This window comes from Schistosoma mansoni (genome assembly GCF_000237925.1).
Source record: "Schistosoma mansoni, WGS project CABG00000000 data, chromosome 1 unplaced supercontig 0034, strain Puerto Rico, whole genome shotgun sequence".
In the NCBI taxonomy this organism is placed as follows: Eukaryota; Metazoa; Platyhelminthes; class Trematoda; order Strigeidida; family Schistosomatidae; genus Schistosoma; species Schistosoma mansoni.
The window spans coordinates 1,632,811-1,651,907 of record NW_017385988.1 but is presented as its reverse complement, the minus strand read 5'-3'; the positions used below and the strand labels follow the sequence as shown (position 1 = coordinate 1,651,907).

Below are 19,097 nucleotides of genomic sequence, written 5' to 3'. Positions count from 1 at the left end.
GTTGACCCTTAAAAAATAGCTCGGGTTTCCAAGGGCATAAATGAATGGTGATATCTTAATTATAGCTTTTAACCAGTGACGAATCATTTACTTTTTGTTATTTATTCCAGTTGACCAAACAGACCACGTCTACGAAGATCAAAACGCTAGCCTGTTTTCTTTACTTATGTACTAGGATAAATGGCAGTTATAACTTATTTTTTGTGTGAACAGTAAAGCGAAGAAGTCATGACAAAAAATGGAACATTTTGCTGGAGACGTTATTTTATTTGGTTCAAACCATGTAAAATACATTTATTTGAGTCCCAAGTTTGTTCCACAAACCATAAGCTTTGATTTGATGAATGATCTATCACCATACGCTTTGCTGTTTTAAAGCTATTGTAATTTAAACGTGACATTTGGTTCTCTGTTCTTCTAATCTAATGCCCAGGTTTGAACACAATTGAACTTTTATAATTGTTTGTACGTTTTGGTCGTGTTAGTCATCTATTTGGTCGTATATCATTTTGCACTAATCTGAATCCGAATTGAGAATAAATTGGGCAGTGATTAAGTTGACATGCTTTCTCTCAATCGCCCTCTTTTGTCAACCAATTGGGTGACGGAATAGTTTTTCGTCTCTTTACCTAAGAGAGTTAGTTCGAATCGTTCGGTTAAACCAGCTTGAACTCGTAATCGGTCAAATGACGTTTTCTTTCAAACTGCCTCACCACATAATGCACACGTTTTCGCACGCTGCGTTTCATTAACATGACCTGTCTGAACGACCTACGAAGGACTCTTCAACGTCCAAAGTAAAGCCAAATAATATATCATCGACATGAAGGGGACTGATGATAATGTCAGTATTGACCGTCTTGAAGTCACGCATTCAGGAGGAAATTTAATAATTGTCGATTTTCTTCCTGTACAATAGAATGGAACGAGCATCGCAATTACGATCCCTTCCCGATAGTCAGAAACCACGACGAGACTTCTCTGGTATCCCACAACTGGACCAAAATAAGGAGCTCTGGAAGAAAGCTAAGACTTCCAGGACACTCAAACGACTATTGCATGTGTGTTCCACTAAAACCCATTATGCATTATTGAATGTTTACATCCACACTTTACGTATGAATACACAAGTTCATCTAAGCTAGGCCACCAGTGTGAACCTGGAAGAACTGGGTGGTCGTTCTGTCCTAGTCACGCACGCGGAACTTCTGGGTCTGATTTGACTCCCTTATAACCAACATCATGTCCTCAGTGTACAGCTATGGAGTTCCTTGTGTCTGAATCACACCTGAGACAAAATTAATGCATGCATCCTATAAAGTCACAGCTCGCACCAAGCACCCTCTAATATTTAATTTATAACGATTATGGACATCTTGAAGCCTTATTGCATAGATACATAACATGTCAGTGATCAGTTTATACATGATGTTGGGTCGCAAAGTGGACACTATGCCATTTTTTAAAAAGAAAAATCTGTATTCATTGTACAGTACGGACACTTAAGGCTGACTACTAACTCGCCAGTACATCTTCACAAATGTACTTCCATGCCTAAATTTTTTTCAGGTCATCAGGTGCCTAGATCTCATAATCTTCAAGAATTATAAGTGGAATCCACAAGAACTGGACATTAAGTATTCTTTTCCCCCTCTGACAAGTCGAGGTTACCTAATATACTCTTTTGAATAATGAGCTGGAAGTCATTTTCATCTGAAGCTGTCGATAACATTATGGGCGACACTTGGAAACGAATATGCGGGCAGTTATTATTATTAGTAATGGCTTCATTCAATATTATAATCTGGTACAATATGGAATTCGCAGTACAAGTTATTTTATAGATGACAGCAACATCGAGTTTTGCCAAAGACGCTTACTCTGGTATCTGATGTACACAAGAAAATACTCAGAAAATTTTTGAACATTTTCTCACGTAAAACAAGCAAGGATGCTTGAAGGGATATTTTGGCCTGAGCGGTAGTAACAAAAGCCTTGAAAACAAAACTGATTACAAAAATTAGCGCCAACATTTATAGCATCACATAAATTGCGGAATTTTGGCGCACTGAGAAACTGAATACTGTCGCAACACTGAAAAGCCAGTGGAAGGTAAGGAACGAAACAACTAGACTGTTACTGTCCACAAAGATGGCGGAAAAGACATTTCCCTCCTGACTGCGACTGTCGAAACGACGAGTTGAGGTTGAGTTTATTTCTGGCGACCTACCGTGCCACTTCCTTCTCTGGATTTATAGCTCTGGTCATTTACTATGCATCAAGACTGTTGTTTTCATGTTGACCGAATTGACTTCAGTTAAAGCAACCCAGAAATATCGTTTTTCCTAGAAAGAAATTTTTATCTCTATGTTTTTATTGAGTATATTAGTTTTTTGACCTGTTGAATTGTTGGCTTCAGTAGTTTACGGTCACATATTTTCTGGTTATCGGTTTACGTCTCTTAGCGTTTTTGAGTCTTTTTTATCCGGAAACCTAAGAATGATGACCGGATGGCTCAAAAGGAGCAAATTCCAACATCCAGGGTGTCAGAACCTTGTGGAAGTGGCATGCAGCACGATGAGTGCAAAGGCTGATAGCATAAAATTTTCACGAGTCTTACACCCAAGGCTTTCAGTTGGTCCGGTAAAAAAGGGACGCATGTGGTTGTTTTAACAATGCTCCAAGGATGTAAACAGCTCCAAATTCGGTATCATTACAAAAGTGATCGCTTCTGAAAGGCAAGTAGGCAAGTGTAAACGAGACGGATTTGATGTTGCTCACCTTTCTGATACACGAATCGATGTATAGTCATCCAAAATTAGCTCAGAATCGAATGATTCACACGAGCCAAAGGAAGAAGGACCAACTTCATAGAAGCCTGTCAAGACTTAAAAATCTAGAAGGAAGTTTTCATTTCTGTCCCTCACTCCAAGTGGAAGCATCCAGGAAACACTCAGAAACATTTACCTTAGTACTAGGCCTTGTTTTAGAAGAAAACCAACAACGTGACCATCCAATTCATCGGCATCGATTCAGGTTCTCATGGTGTGTGTAACGCAACTGTGACTGCTACTCGAATGAGAGTTGATCAATGGGTACGAACCAAGTAAAAGAAACGACCTAATGTCGCTAAAGAAGAGTCAGTCTTCCAAACAGTGGCTGAGAAACTGAAGACTGATCATAGGGGCAAGTCAGTCGTTCTTCATGGAGTAAATGAGAGCGAGACACCTGAGCCTGGAACTCGCATTGAGCACGAGATTGGGTTGATAAAAGTCTACTTAACTAGCTAGTGACTCAAGATGTCTCTGGGGTCACCTTCCTGAAGGTTTGTAGACTAGGTAACAAAACGAGCTTGTAACGAAATCAAATCAGACTGTTTAGATTGGTATTACAATCTCCCATTGAAAAGGATTTAATATTACATTATGGACATAAACTAAAAGGGCCAGAAGTTTTTCCCGTAGAAACGCCGCTGACAGACCGTATAGAAAGATGAGAAGCTGAAAAGGAACTAAAACTAAAGTTAGACGCTGGAGGGAAGGACCTAAAAACTGTAAACTTTCAGGTGGTGAGGCTTCAACAGAGAATGATGCCGGAGCCATTTGAGATTCAGCACGAAGTTATCTAAATGAGCTTCGGATCTGTCCCACAAATGCTCGGAACTCGCTCAATAAACGATCAGAGGTAGGTGTACAGATAGACCCTACCAAGCTGGGTGTAATCACTGTCACAGAAACTTGGTTGATAGTTTGTAGACAGTAGGGAACTTGACTTTGAAGGTTTCACATTCGTAAGAGCCAAAAGAATCCAGAAGTGTGAAGGAGGAGTATCTCTACTCACCAGAAATACTATCCCATTTACCGTTGTTGGTAATATACACCATGAGAGTGAAACGTATGAATTAGTTAGTTGCCTCTTGAAATGCAAATGACAAGAGCTGATGACCGGTTTGGTTTGTAGATGGAGTCGAGTCTCGAAATGACTATGATCACCACTACAGTAAGATTACGCGCCTGAAATCGACTTGGTTCCTTTGATAGCTCGTAAACCAGAACGCTGTAATTAGTACAGATAAAGTAAATTTATTGGCGATCTCGTGGTATCGGAAGAATACCGAGACATGCCAACGAGTACAGGCATTAAGGGCAGAGCGTAAGAATGTTCCAGCGAACAAGGCGGACGACCGAACGAAAAGTGATTTTGATACAGTTGAACAACAACGAGTATAGTAAAACAATCACTGGTACAATTGGTTATAATAACAATTGTTTCCATTATACCAATCGCGTTCTCGTCAAGAAAAGCAGGTCACTACAGGTTTACCGTAATCCAGACTGAGAGGTGAATGAGGTCTTGCTAGACGGTTTCAACACTAAGTCACTGAGAGGCCGATATTTGATCTTAGGTGACTTCAATGCACCTACGGTACGCTGAAGGCAGATCAGATACGATTTTAATATAGAGAGTCTCAAAATATTTGTGCTTCAACCCTCCGCAAGCCTGGAAGGCATATTGGGGAAAGGCCTGTTAAGGAGCTCGATAAATACCCTTAACACCTATATTCATAAAGAATTAAGAACTAAGAAAAACAGAAACGTCCAAGCATTATGGAGAGACTGTGGCGTTTTATCAGCGGAAGCCGATTATGGTAAGGCTTAGGTACCTTAGATGCCTTCTATTACAAGTCATGGGACCCGCTTATATACATTCTAAGAACAACGACCATTATAGAACTCAATGTCTTTGGTGTGCGAAATGAACATGATGTAGGCAAATCCATGGGACCCGATGAAATGCATCCTAGGTTACTATAGGAATTAGAGAAGTTTGTAGCGAATTCCTTGGGATTATGTTTTAATCTATCTGTAACCCAGGGCCGACTACCAAAAGACTGAAAGAATGCTATAGTAAGTCCTATCTTCAAAATCGGTACGAGTCACAGACGTGAAAACTATCGTAAGGCTGACTAGAGTGGTTGTTAAAATTTTAGAAAAGATTACTTGGAAGTTGTTCAAGTGTCTAGACGAAAACCGGATTCTTTCTGTAAAGCAGCATGGTTTTATAACAGGTTTTGCATGTCACACTAACTTATTACCTACCGGTGAAAGTTGGTGCACTCTTATATATGAAAAGTTATCTACTGATGTAGCTTAGATTGACTCCAGCAAAACGTTTGACAAAGATCCTCACAACCGGCTGTTATAAAAGTTAAGTAATATCGGGATTAGAGGTAATTTATTAATGTGGAAGGAAGATTTCGTAGTTGGTTGTCAACAAGGAGTACAGGTGAACTCAGAGTTGTCTAGTCAGGAAACTGGGCCTAACGGCATGTCTCAGGGCATCGTTTTGAGGTCAGTGTTGTAGTTTCCGTTCGCAAACGACCCTCTTATTCTTCTATCATCACCGGTCTTGTTATCTGCTGACGATGTCAAGATATGGAGAGCGATAAAATGTAAAGGTGATAATTAAGAGTTTCAAAATGACCTGAAGAAATTAACTGGATGGTCTCAAATTTGGCAGTTGCCGATAGATGCTTCCAAGGGCATTGTAATGCCTATTGGCCATTAAGGTACAGATGCACACATGGTGGATAACACCGAGCTTCCTGTGATCCAGATACACAATGACTTAAGAGTCATCATAAGCCGAGACTTAAAAACTACATTTGCATCTACATATGCATAGGTTTCAGAACCCTGTGGTTGATGCTAAAATTTCTTTGACTTTGTATACACATCCGTTCATCATAAACTCGAGAACTGCATACAAGCAGTTAGTCCCAACCTAAAAAAGACAGCGAGCTGTTGAGATGGTTCACAGTACTTTAACTAAGCCGATTCTCAGAATTGCAAAGCTCCCGTATGATGCCCGACTGACTAAACTAAACCTATTTTCCTTGTCATATAGGGGAACTAGAGATGATTTGATCAGTTTTTGAAATACTTAATGAAATATTGGTATCTGATATTCGCTCGCTTTTCTTGTCTTCCAAAACAGAGAGTTAATGAGAACACTCCGAAAAAATTTACAGACCTGGAACAAATTACTTGTCAGACGGTTATAGACTTTCCGTTACGCAGCTTCTATTCGACGAGGCAAAACTGGAGTTTCCCAACTGCTAGGTCCTAATGGTCCGACAAATTAAAACAGTGATGTCGCTAATCTTTTGGCTGAACAATACTCCCGGACATTTCAACCGACCCACATCAACTACACTGATGGAGGCTTTATCTACACCTGCACAGGACTTTCCTAAGTGGACTTGAGCGCTGACCTGGGGTTCCGTAAACTGCAGCACATAAGAAAAGACACTTCTCCAGGTCCGGATATGGTTCATTCTGCTATACTGAGGGAAGCAGCTTCAATCCTGGCAACACCACTTAGCTTGATGTTCTTACACTCGCTAAATCGAAGCAAACTACCGGAAATTTGGGAGCTGGCTCACATCACACCAATTTTCAAAGGAGGTCGACGCAGCGAACCCTCAAGCGACCAACAAGTGGCCCTTCTCTCCATACCTTCTAAAATTATGGAGTCTCTAATGTGCGATGGTATACTCGAATACTTACTATCCCTAAAGCTCTTCTCACCCCAACAGCATGGTTTCAGGAAGGGTCACTCTTGTATAACCAGCCCGTTGACTGCGGTGGACAGATGGACAACCATCCTTGATCGCAAGTGGAAGGTTGACGTTATTTGCCTTGATTTCTCAAAAGCTTTTGATAGGGTCAACCGCATATGTCTAACCAATAAGCTTAGACGATTGAGTATCAGACCCCCTCTGATTGACTGGATCGCTTCATATCTAGAAAACCGACATCTTAAGGTCAGGGTTAGCTTCACTTTCTCTCAGGCTATGGAATGTCCTAGTAGGGTCCCTCATGGCTCAATACCAGGACCTCTTCTCTTCTTGATTTATATAAACGATCTTCCACAACATATATCGTCTGACTTATTGCTTTTTGCTGATGTGAAACTTTGGAAAGAGAGATACGTAACCAAAAGGATTAGCACTACAGGAGGATCTGACTCGATTCAACGTTCGGCAGACGACAACGGACGTACCTTCAACACTCCAAAGTGTAAAGTAGTCCATCTGCGACATGTTGCAGACTATAGTTACAACTTAGGAAACTCCTCTCTAGAAGCATCTCAAGTCGAAAAAGATTTGGGAATGTTGGTACCCTACGACTTGAAGTCGTGAGCTAAATGTGACAAGAACGCCTTTCCAGCAAACCTTGCACTGGTAACATTGAAGTGCATTTTTGGCCAGCTTGAGGATAGAATTTTCCACATAATCTTCAACAGTTTTATTCTTCCACATTTAGAGTATGGAAACATTTCTTCCCTCTCTCCAAAAGGATAAGAACACTCTGGAACGTATCCAAAGGCGAGCCACGAAATCAGTTCGGGGACTCAGTTCGGCGCCTCCAATCACAACCTTTACTCGTTAGAGTACAGGCGTCTTAGAGGTGACCTTCTTATGACTTACAGTATCCTTAACACTCCTTGTCATCACCTTAAACATCTACTTAAGCTTAGTCACAATACTAACCTAGCGGGTAATACCGAGAAACTGGGGACCCAACATAGCAGAACAGACTGTAGACATAACTTCTACTCTGTAAGAGTTGTCAAATGCTGGAATTTGCTGCCAACTGAGCTGGTCCAAGCGACTTCCCAGGAGTCCTTTGAGAGGAAACTTGACCTATTCTTAAGGATTAAGGATAATATATTATTAGGATCTACCAATTTCTTTTTTTCCTCTATTATCGTTAATATACTAAGGTTATTGCCTGGAGGTATTGGTGATCCACTGCTACTAAACACGGAAGCCGGTTAAGCGAAAGCTTCTTCTATTCCATCCACAGCCATTTGAACCATTTTGAATCAATGGATGGAACCCATTAACTCACCACGCGATCGAAGCTCCATCTATTGATGCTATCAAGAGCAAGTTGAACCAACTGAGGGATTGTCATTACTAAGACTAACCCAGGTCACTATTCTCTTGTCTTTCCATACCGAAGTCGTAACTAGATTAACCAATCAAAATTAAGATAACGTCTTGTATATTTTGCGCGAAGCTCAAATTACAACAACTGTAGCTGACTTTTTTTATACCGTAGCTGTAGCGGGTTAAACTATCTGCTACTAGTTGCGATCCCAAGATTATTTTAACCTGGGGCTTGTGTTATTTCTGGTTGATGTCGACTGTTTTCATTATTAAGTGTAAATGCATTGTTTGTGCTTGCTTGGTCGTCAACTCACCTTCTGCTTTTTTTTCCGGTTCTCACGCCGCTGTTCATTCTCCCCAAGTACACGAAGTACCTTCTGACTAGATGCAGACCGCTCCACGACAGACAACTTGTATCCTACTGCGGAGCTGGTGGGAACTGACTAACCGATCATTGAAATGCTCAAAACCAATAAAGGCTTCTGTTACGCAACGGAAATGTGAATTTTAGACAGTCCTTTAGCTTAGTAACAAAACATGCCTGTTCCTAGGGCAGCGTATGCGTTCAAGTGCCTAATATGAGTCATTAAGTAGTCAAGAGTGTTCTATGAAGCCAGATAATTTCTCTTTCCAACTTGTCCTGTTTATCTCAATCCCAAGTCCCTTTGTAAACTGGAAATGACTGGATTATTGGTGATCAGTTCGTGGTGAAAACCTCGAGTGTAACATGCAAAACCAACTCGAAACTATAGTCTTTTCTGTTACTCAGCTCTTACCTTCTTAAATTACAACCGACGCCATGTGATTGTAGCTGTAAATAATTCTCCAAAATCAATAGCTTTTTAAGTGTTCGACATTGGATGCTGACCACACTAGTTTCAGTGGACTTGTTTAACTGAAGGCGTTGTCAAACTACGATACAGGTGGTATCTTCATGATTATCAAAACTCCATGGGGTAATAACTCTTACCCAGAATACTACCCCGATTCCCGATATGTTAACCTCACATTTTTATATATTATCCTTTTCTCCTGGCTTATTTGGAAGCCGGTCTACTTTGACCCGGTGTGTCCACAAATTTGCTCTTTACTGAGACATTTCCTCAAAATTCACAAACAATGGAGATAAAGTAGAGTTCCCCGAAATTAACACTTTGTTCTCCATTAATTTCCATCTTATGGTCTTTTTGGTACCCTGAGGCATATTTGATAACGTCTGAAGTCATTGAGTTGCACTGCCTTAAACCTTTAGGTCAGAAGACTGGAGAATGACTTACTAAGGAAACCATCTACTTCGGTCTGGGATTCCGGGATTATCACAGCCTACTCATAAAAACTAATAAAAAAATATGAAGAAATTGATTCAATACTAACTCTTAAGATAATTATGTGAGCAGAAACATAACACCTATAAGTGTTTCTTAACTTATATCACTCATCATAACTATATTCATTAGCATTAAACGATCAGTCTATGGTTACAACACCGATTGCCTGAGTGTTTCCATAAAACCTTTCGGCTAGCTTTTATCTAGCCAAAAAATGTTTTACAAGCTCTGAGTGAAAGTACTGTTTGGTCACTCGTATTTAAAAAAAAGAGTCCGAAAACTAGATGTCACCAGTCTCATGGTTTACTAGCGAGTCCTATGACCAAGTCTTGCATAGAACCAAGGTGTTTTGGTTTTAGATACTGACTTACGCCTGTTGCCCCTCGTAGTGGAGCATAGGCCACCCATCAGTATTCTCCATCAAACTCTGTCCTGAGAAATCCTTTCCAGATGCTATTCATCCCTCTAATATCTGCTTTCAATTCCCGTCTCAGTGTGTTCTTTGGCCTTCCTCTTTTCTGTTCCCCTTCACGATTTCAAGTCGCCGCCCAGATTAGCCTGAATTTGTGTATTCTCTTAAGTGTAGTAAGATAAATTAGTACCAAAATAGATATTAAGCAACTTAGTCAAAGCTAAGAGTTATTCATTAGGATCAAAAATGACTTTAAAATACTTCTGTCTCAACTATGATCTCATATCATGACTTAAATATATTAGTGTCTAGTGTGAGCTTTAGTAAAATTTCCACTACTGGATTTTAATAAATTTTTGGAATATTTTAATTCTGTGCATAGAATATTCAACGTAAATAACTGTGGACAGAATTCATGATTTCATGTGTATTCTCGTTATGAAACATAACAGCCGAATAAAATTAAATTAGTAAAAACGGAAGTATGCTTATTAGTAATTTTGCTATTAAAGTGATACATATCCCAAATGGTTTAATCTATTTCGTTTATATTGTTATCAACGAAATGGAATGATGCCGACTACTGTATGATGAACAGTTAATGAAAACATATCAGAACAGAATTACGTAAATATTAATAACAGACGTGATTGTCAGACCGAAAAATGTATGGTTTCATCAATTTCTGGAATAATACTAATAAACACGAAGGATAGTCATTCACAGTGCTGTTAATTTCAAGTATTATTTTCCACTATTAAATACTTAAATTTCTATGGGTATTATTGTATATCGAGTCACCGGTTTAAGAATAGAAGAAAAAGTTAGTAAGAAGTTTGATGAACATTTCCTACTTACTTACGCCCGTTACCCCTCGTAGAGGAGCGTAGGTCTCTCACCAGCATTCTTAACCGAACTCTGTCCTGGGAAATCCTTTCCAATTGTTATTCATTTTTTGACGTCTGCTTCCGATTCTCGGCGCAGTGTAATCTCCGGCCTATCCACCTTCAGCATCTTTTCCTAATTTCCTCCTCAACTGGAAGTTGGTTTGTTCTCTCTCACGGTAGACTTTTGCTGATGGTATTCAACCAACGGACATTCAGTATCTTGCGTAGACAATTGTTTACAAATACCTGTGCTTCTTCGATGATGGTCTCGGTAGTTCTCCAAATTCCAGCTCCTTACAATAGAACTGTCTTGATGTTCATATTGAAGATTCTGACTCCGATGTTAGCTGATAGTTGTTTTGGGTTCCATAAGTTCTTCAATTGTAGAAATGATGTCCTTGCTTTGCCAATCCTCTCGTTTACGTCTGCATCGGGTTCTCCTTGTTTATAGATGGTGCTGTCCAGGTACGTGAAAGTTTCCACCTCCTCCAGGGCTTCTCCATCAAGTGTGATTGGGTTGGTGTTCTCCGTGTTGTGTTGAGAAAATTATGCATATTTGCCATTCAGGTTGTTTGGAGATGGTGCGTAGTTGAAAAGTAGCTGGAGGCCAGTTGAATTACTCCTTAAAGTGTTTTACCCATCGATTCAGTCTCCTGGTTTGAGAGTAAATGATAATCACATCTTTTTCTAAGATATTCTCACTAACAAACGGAGTTTTAATACCTTTTTCCTTCATAGGTCTGGAAAGTTGTCTATGGCCACTGTCTTTTCCATCTTGTTTGTTTTCGTTAACCACCACTGCTCACGGTCACTGAGCACACTTTTCATTAGTTTTCGTCTGAGTTGTCGTCGGTCTTCATCGTTTTCCGAGCTTCTACACCTAAATCAATTCAGTAAATGTTACTGAAACCCACTTATCTTTCCTAACTTTTGGTACACGCTGTTAATGGTATCGCCGATGTTTGCATATCTTTCCAAGATTTTTCGGAATGAATTGTTTCACTAATTGTTCCTTGAATGTAACATTGACCTAATCATCTTCAATTTGATATCTGAAGGGTTCACCTGTTCCAACTTTCCTTATCAAGTAAGAGGGATAGAAATCAGTGATCTCATTAGGACATGATTAGAGTTCAAGCATACACTCCATTAGAAGCATCAGTATTCATGCCTTTATATCTGCATCAGATCCCCCTTATTTATCAATGATTCTATCAGGGTACGTAAAGCTATCCACCTCTTCCAGAGCTTCGCTATCAAGTGTGAATTCGTTAATGCTCACTGTGTTGTATTTCAGAATCTTGCTTTATCCGTTGTCTGTGTTGAGACCTACTGCTTTAGAGGCTGCTGTCACACCGACCGTTTTCACCTACATTTATTGCTGTGTATGGGATAGAAGAACTACGTCATCTGCGAAGTCCCAATCGTCTAGCAGCACATCCAACCTGTTCTTTGTATTCCGCGCTTCCCCTTTGATGTTGAGGTCTTCATAATCCAGTAAACCATCAAGAAAGAAAGGAAGGCGGAGAATAAGCAGCCCTATCTGACTCTAGTCCTCACTTGGAATGGATCTGTGAGCTGCCCTCTATGCACGACTTCGCAGTGCAGTCCGTCGTATGAATTCCGTATGATATTTACGATCTTCTCAGGTGCACCATAGTGTCGAAGACAGTTCCATAAGGTTCTTATATCCACACCGTCAAACACTTGCTCATAGTCAATGAAGTTGACGTATAGTGACGAGTTCCATTCAACTGGTTGTTCAACGATGATCCATATTACCGAAATTCGGTCTGTGCACGACCGATCCCTACGGAATCCGGATTGTTGACCTCGAAGTTGGGAGTCTACTGAATCTTTCATCCGGTTCAGCAACAGTCTGTTGAGACTTTCCCTGGTACTGATAGTAGTGTGATGCCTCTGTAGTTCTCACATTTGCTCAGATCTCCTTTCGTTGGTATCTTGATGAGATATCCTTCTTTCCAGTTTGTCGGCACTTGTTCTTCTTCCCAAATCTTGCTAAATAGAACGTGGAGCATGTTTGCAGTTACTTCTATGTCTGAATTCAGTGCTTCGGTTGGTATGTTGTCAGATCCTGCTGCCTTCCCACTCTTGACTTGTCTGATGACCATCCTGATTTCTTCGATCGTTGGTAAAGTGACATCTATAGGAAGGTCTGTAGGTGCTGCCTCGATGTCTCGTGGATTCGATGGAGCTGGCCTATTCAGGAGTTCCTCGAAGCATTCTACCATCTGTTCCTCTGCTCTTGACTGCCTGCCCTTGTTTACTATGCTTTCCCTCTGGTTTCTCCGTTGAATCATGTAGTTGTCGCATATTTCCTTCTCTTGCAGCTTTTTCCACTGTCACTGTTAGGTCTTCCACGTATTTCTGCTTGTCAGCTCTAATGCTTCTGTACGCTCTCTTCTTTGTTTCTGTGTGTTTGGCCTGTGCCTTGACTTTCTCTATTCTTGTTCAGCTGTTGTTAATTGCTGTCTTCTTGTTCTTCCTTTCTTGAATCCTGTCCAGTGTCTCGATGGAGATCCATTCCTCATGATGATGCTCCTTGCGGCCCAGCACCTCCTGACACGTTGAAGTTAGTGCTTCTTTGGTCACATTCCAGTTGTCCTCCATCGTAGTTTCTTCTTCTTTCAGTACATTCTGTAAGGCTTGGAACCTGCTGCTCAAAGTTATCTTCAATTCATTGAGTTTGTCAGTATCTTGCAGGAAGGCTGTATTGAAACTTTGTACTGCTGTGTCTCCAGTTGTCCAGTGTTTCTTTAGCTTCGTTTTCATCTTGGCAATCACCAGGTCGTGATCTGAAACCATGCCAGCTCCTCTCTTGGTTCTCACGACTTCCATTGACCTTCTGAATTTTTTAGCGATACAAATATGATCGATCTGGTTCTCTGTAGTGTGATCCGGTGAGACCCATGTCGCTTTGTGCATGCTTTTGTGAGGGAATATTGTGCCGTCTATAATCAATTTGTTGAATGTACATGAATTTACAGATCTGTCACCATTCTCTTTCCTTTCTCCCAGTCCATGTCGCCCCATGATATCTTCAAATGCGGCGTTGTCCATTCTGACTTTCGTGTTTAATTCTCCCATCATGGATGGTCAGGTCCTTTCCTGGACATTTCGCTATGATCGATTGCAGCTGCACGTAAAACTGACTTTTACAGTCATTGCTATCATTGGTGGGTGCACAACATTGAATAAAATTCATTGTGATTTCCTCCTTCTTTGTTTTGAAGTATGCTTTGATGATCCTGGGTCCATAAAATTCCCATCCTATAAGTGCTTTCTGTGCTTCTTTGGACAGCATCAGAGCAACTCCCTGAGTGTGTGGAGCAGTTTCCTCTTCGTGACCCGTGTATAGCATCATCGCTCCTGAATTTATATTTTTCTGTCCAGCTTGGGTCTAATGTGTTTCATTGATTCCGAGAACCACCAATTTGCATCTTTTCGTTTCTCCAGCTATTTGACTGTTCCTCCCAGTTTCCCACATTGTCCGGACATTTGATGTGCCTATATTGATTGTTGTTGTGGTTGTTAGAAGGATCATCGGCCTCCTGGCTTCCGAAGAATTCTGTCTTTCAACATGAGACGTTATAATTCTTCTGAATGAAGATCCCTCAACTCTGAGGAGAGAGTTTATTTTGGCTAGTGTTTTTTAGAAAGGTTATTTTCTACGGGTTGGGGTTGCCGACCCCATACTCAACCCTCCTCCTTTATCTTGTTATGAGACCGACAGTAACCCTGGAAGAGCTGCAGGTGAAGGTGTGGTTGTAGACACAGACTATTAAAGTACGCTTCATTATCAAAAGAGTTAGTTGTTTAATTGTGACCATAAACACTAATGAAAAACTATAAATAAGTACCTGATTCGTCATTCATTGTGTCTTTTTTGACTCTGAAACCACTGAAACCTTGCGATTGCTTGCAATGTTACTGTATGACGGTTGCTCACTGACAGTAATGTTCCCTCCACTAACATTAGACTTCTTTTTAACGGAATAGTAGCACAAGCTATGGGGCTTTTCTCCATAAAAATGGTAGGTTTATTGTTGTGTTTCTTTTCTAAAAATCAGTTTCTCATATCAGCGGTTTTTGAAATCCTAACTTTAAACAATGCAAAATATACTCATCTATATCGTAACATGTTTTGGGAAAAACTGGATTCCGACCGGATTTGAGTGTCGTAAATTACTACTCACATACATAGCTAAAAGCTAGACAATTTAATTATGAGGTTACTGTCACTGATTCTTCTGTTATTAGTACTTCTTAGTTTCTTTACTTGACAATAACAATAATCACTCTTGGTCTGTAACCTTAAGACCTCATCATGTTTAGTCTGGTGTAGGCTAGGTTACAAAAATAGTTACTCGATATATCATCGACCTGTCAGAATCTTAACGTTCGCTTACAAAATTTCAGACGGCATTGTTTGCTCAAGGTAGGCAGGATTACTGTATCTCTACTTAGTTGACTCTCCCCGAAAGCGTGACTTTACAGTGCGCTGTATGGGTAATAAAGGTTTAAGTAGACGTATGAAATTTACGTAGCTGTAAACTGACGAAACAGATCTTTGCCTTTTATCTGAATGTTGCGCGTTTGTTACCATAGGTGTTTATTCACTGATGTTAACTACAACATATAAATTACTCTTGCTATAAACCTGGATATTAAAAAACATCAAGTTGCCAACCTTCATCAAAACATTTTATTCATATTATGTGTTATTAACCTAAATAAAACTCGATCACAAACACGCAAATAATCGTATTTATAAAGTTTTATGGATGATCGATTGAATTAATTCTATAACGTAATCCAGATAAGTTAAACCTCATGTTTCTACTGTCTTTTAAAATAGTTATAAAAAGTCCATTCTCATATGTTCAGTGCGATGCGATTCAAAGTTTTATAAGTTGACTATTATTAATTGCACTCTCGACTGTGTTTCTAATATTTGGACGTTATATATCTTTTTTATCACTATTTTTATGCAAATAAATCTCTGACTTTTGGCGAACTTGTAATTACTTTGTTTTGCAGTTATTCTTCTGCAACCTATGAGTACTCGTGAAAAGTATGTATTCTACAAAGATAGACAAGAATGGGATGACGTTAGTCCGATTCCTCAGGATGATGGAGGTCGGAACATTGTAAATATTGCATATTCTGAAGAATTTGTTGATGCACATGACTATTTTCGTGCAGCCTTAATGAAGGACGAGCGTAGTGAGCGGACACTTTCACTAACCTCTGACATTTTATTGTTTAATCCCGCCAACTACACAGCTTGGGAGTACAGAAGACGGATCATCGAGGAAATTTCATCTGACCTAAATGGTGAGCTGCGTTTCGTTGGTGAGCTTATTGAAGACTATTCAAAAAATTACCAGGTGAGTGCTCTAATTGCGAATAATATAATAGTACTAATCACGTTGTGAAAATCTGCCTTTGATCGACTAAATGATGAGGAAGCATTTAAATGGAGAAACAGGGTAGGAAGCTATATATTTTACGCAATCATCGTTTCATACACTTCAAATATGCAGTATACTCTATGTCACTAGGAATGCAAGTGGCAAACCGTTACATATATACTAAGAAAGATTTCCCACTAAATACAAGCCATCAATAACTTTTGTGAAATTGAGTTTTTGACTAAGTTCCTTAAATAAAACAAGAAACAAAATTCTCAAGGTCATCAAATGGTAAAATTTAACTAGATAAAGATTATAAATCACTTACACGATGATGCTTAGAAGCTATAAAAGTCGTAATTATTTCATCATAAACTAGTTTTATCTCAATTTGGCATCCTAATTGTCACGAGGGGGCCAATAAATGAAAATGTGGAATTTTGGAGGGTATTCTCTGGGGTGTTTAGTAGATAGATTTCTAGTGAGTATTAAAAATTTAGTTTTTGATATTGTCTTAATTATAATATGTTATTCGGTTCATTACCTGTTCCTATCTCTTTTTCCGTTCTTAAATCACAGTAAATTAATCCTAAACCTGTTACTTGGATTTAGACTAAAAATGTCCTAGCTATCTGTTATGACTTGACCTAGGCGGTAGCCAATTGTTATGACTTGATCAAGGTCGTCGCTGATTCGCTATGACCTTACGAATTTAACAAGGACGTAATCCGCGTAAATTATCCACCAATAGAATACGCCTTCTACGACCTTCACACTGTGACAATGACGTTCGATTAATATGAGTAATCTAGCGTCCTTATTGGTCCTTATCCGCCTAACCCGTCCACTTGAGTCCAAAAACACCAATAGCAGCTGCTGTAATGCGAATCGTTTATTTCAAACATACTTTATCTATATACCAGACAGGCAGACCACACCATACCATAAAATAGAAAATTATATTTGTACAAAACCAGGCCAAATGAGGCTGTAAGCGTGGGAGACAATAATCAATAAAACTGAGCATAACTTAGGAACAGTAAATCATACAATAATAATCAATATGTCAAAATGAAGCTTACAATAAGATGAATATAGATATAGATAATCTAGTTACCCGTACTTATGTCTTCGCTACTACATAACACCTCCCCTTTTTTGAAGATTCGAAGATTAGCTTCTGATTTAAAAAAAAACTATCTGTAAGTTGAAATTCTCCAACATTTCCTCCCCCACGAAATAATGTTGGATCCTCATATCTCCAAAATACAATTAGTATGACTTTATTTAGGACATATTCCTCGTATTGAACGCAGAATCTACTAGAAATGAATAGATGATGATGAACGATATTTGATTTTAGGTTATCGGAATTCAGCTTTTCTGAAATATCTCCATCAAATTCATTAAAATTTTCACTAGAGGATATTAGATAACTAGGAGAATCGGCACCTAATAAAATTGCATTAGATTTTTTATCACCATCTGATTCGACCGACTTATTTTTCTCATCTTTATACGAAATTTCATCAGAATTATGGGCATCATTACGCGAACCCATATTATAGGCTTCTGTCTCCCCATGATTTCGAATCACATTTGGCGCAATTTGGTTAACTGTACTGTTCCAGTTATTTTCTGGAGATGCGTTCTTCCAGTTTTCTTGGCCAACATCACGCAAACTGTAGTTCTGTTCTGACTTAAGTTTGTCTTCAGATATGGGCGGACTTAATGGTGTTTCATTTGATTCTGGACTCCGGGGGTTGTCTGCGGAACCTTCTTTTTCTTGCTCATCTGATACTGTCACAGTTCCATGTGCATTAGGCAAGATATTGTCTTGCTCTGAACCGGCCAACTTACCAATTTTGCATTTTCCGTCAGATATAAAGGGAATTGAACCCTCAACTTGGCGTTCTTCTGAGACGGCCATTTCCGCACCATTATCTGCATTATAAATAATTTCTTTATTTCCTGAGACGTTTTGTTTAGTGAAAAATTTGTCCAAAAATGTTTCAAATAGTTTCTGCTGGAAGCTTAACATCTGCTGATTCTGGTGCTCTAATATTATCTGCAACTGTTCCAGAGAAATCGTCATTTTTTTACTGCTAATAATAATAATAACTCCAAAAGCCGCCGGCAATTATTACAGCTTATTTAATTCCAAAATACGTCACCGACTGCTGTACTTTTTTCGACAAAATCACGTCCCAATTCTTGTACTTTTTTTACCGAAATCCCCGTCGCCAATTTGTTATGACGTATGAATTTGTAATAATATGGACGTGCAATTGAAAAGGAATGAATTTATTGATCGGAGGCAAATGATACTTGAAATTGTACGAGCAGTGTTGATTGCGTATCGGCCCTGCTATCTGCCTAGCCCAGCCGTTAAGTCCAGAACACAAATAACAGCCTCAGCAATATGAATCATTATTCACAAGCATACTGGGTTATATATACTAACCAAACAGACCAAAATATACCAAAAAATAGAAAAATAACATTTGTACAGTAATTGGCCAATGTGGCTATGGATAGGGGGAAAGTAATCAATAACAATAGTTCAAAGGTCAAAATAAAGGTTATGATAAGAGGAACACGAATACGGTTAGGTCAGTTATTTAACAACTATACAATAGGAAATAGACATATTACATTTGTCCATAATAGACCTCAGATTTACCATTCATAATTCGCCAGGGGATTCAACAGTCTGGTAGAAAGTTTTCACCGACAACTAAAAGCTACAAACGCTTCACAGTGTACAGACGCTCTTCCACTCGTCTTGCTAGGTATCCGCAATGCAGTGAAGGCTGACATTGAATACACTGCATCTCAAGTCGTTTATGGAACGACACTCCGACTTCCAGGAGAATTCGTGGATACTTCGGCATCTTTATTGAACATGGATCTGAACTCCTACACGAGCAGGCTTACAAACACAATGCATTCAGTTAAACCTGCTTACACTCGACCGCAATCAACTGATGTTTTCGCTCAACCTGACTTACGACGTAGTACATATGTCTTCGTTCGTCGAGACTCACATCGATGACCCCTTGAATCAGCATACGAAGG

The 19,097-nt window shown here is 39.4% G+C and overlaps 1 protein-coding gene across 1 annotated transcript in view; it reads left to right on the top strand.

Annotated features, from left to right (window-relative positions):
* The window catches only part of Smp_091770 (protein farnesyltransferase alpha subunit,putative), a gene marked incomplete at both ends in the record, with an annotated part of 45,346 nt that extends 29,303 nt beyond the window's left edge, over window positions 1-16,043 (top strand). Inside the window, one exon of the mRNA XM_018791891.1 lies at window positions 15,663-16,043. Within this exon, the coding sequence (XP_018644996.1) occupies window positions 15,663-16,043 (381 nt within the window). The remainder of the gene's footprint in view (window positions 1-15,662) is intronic.
* Between the last annotated feature and the right edge of the window lie 3,054 nt (window positions 16,044-19,097).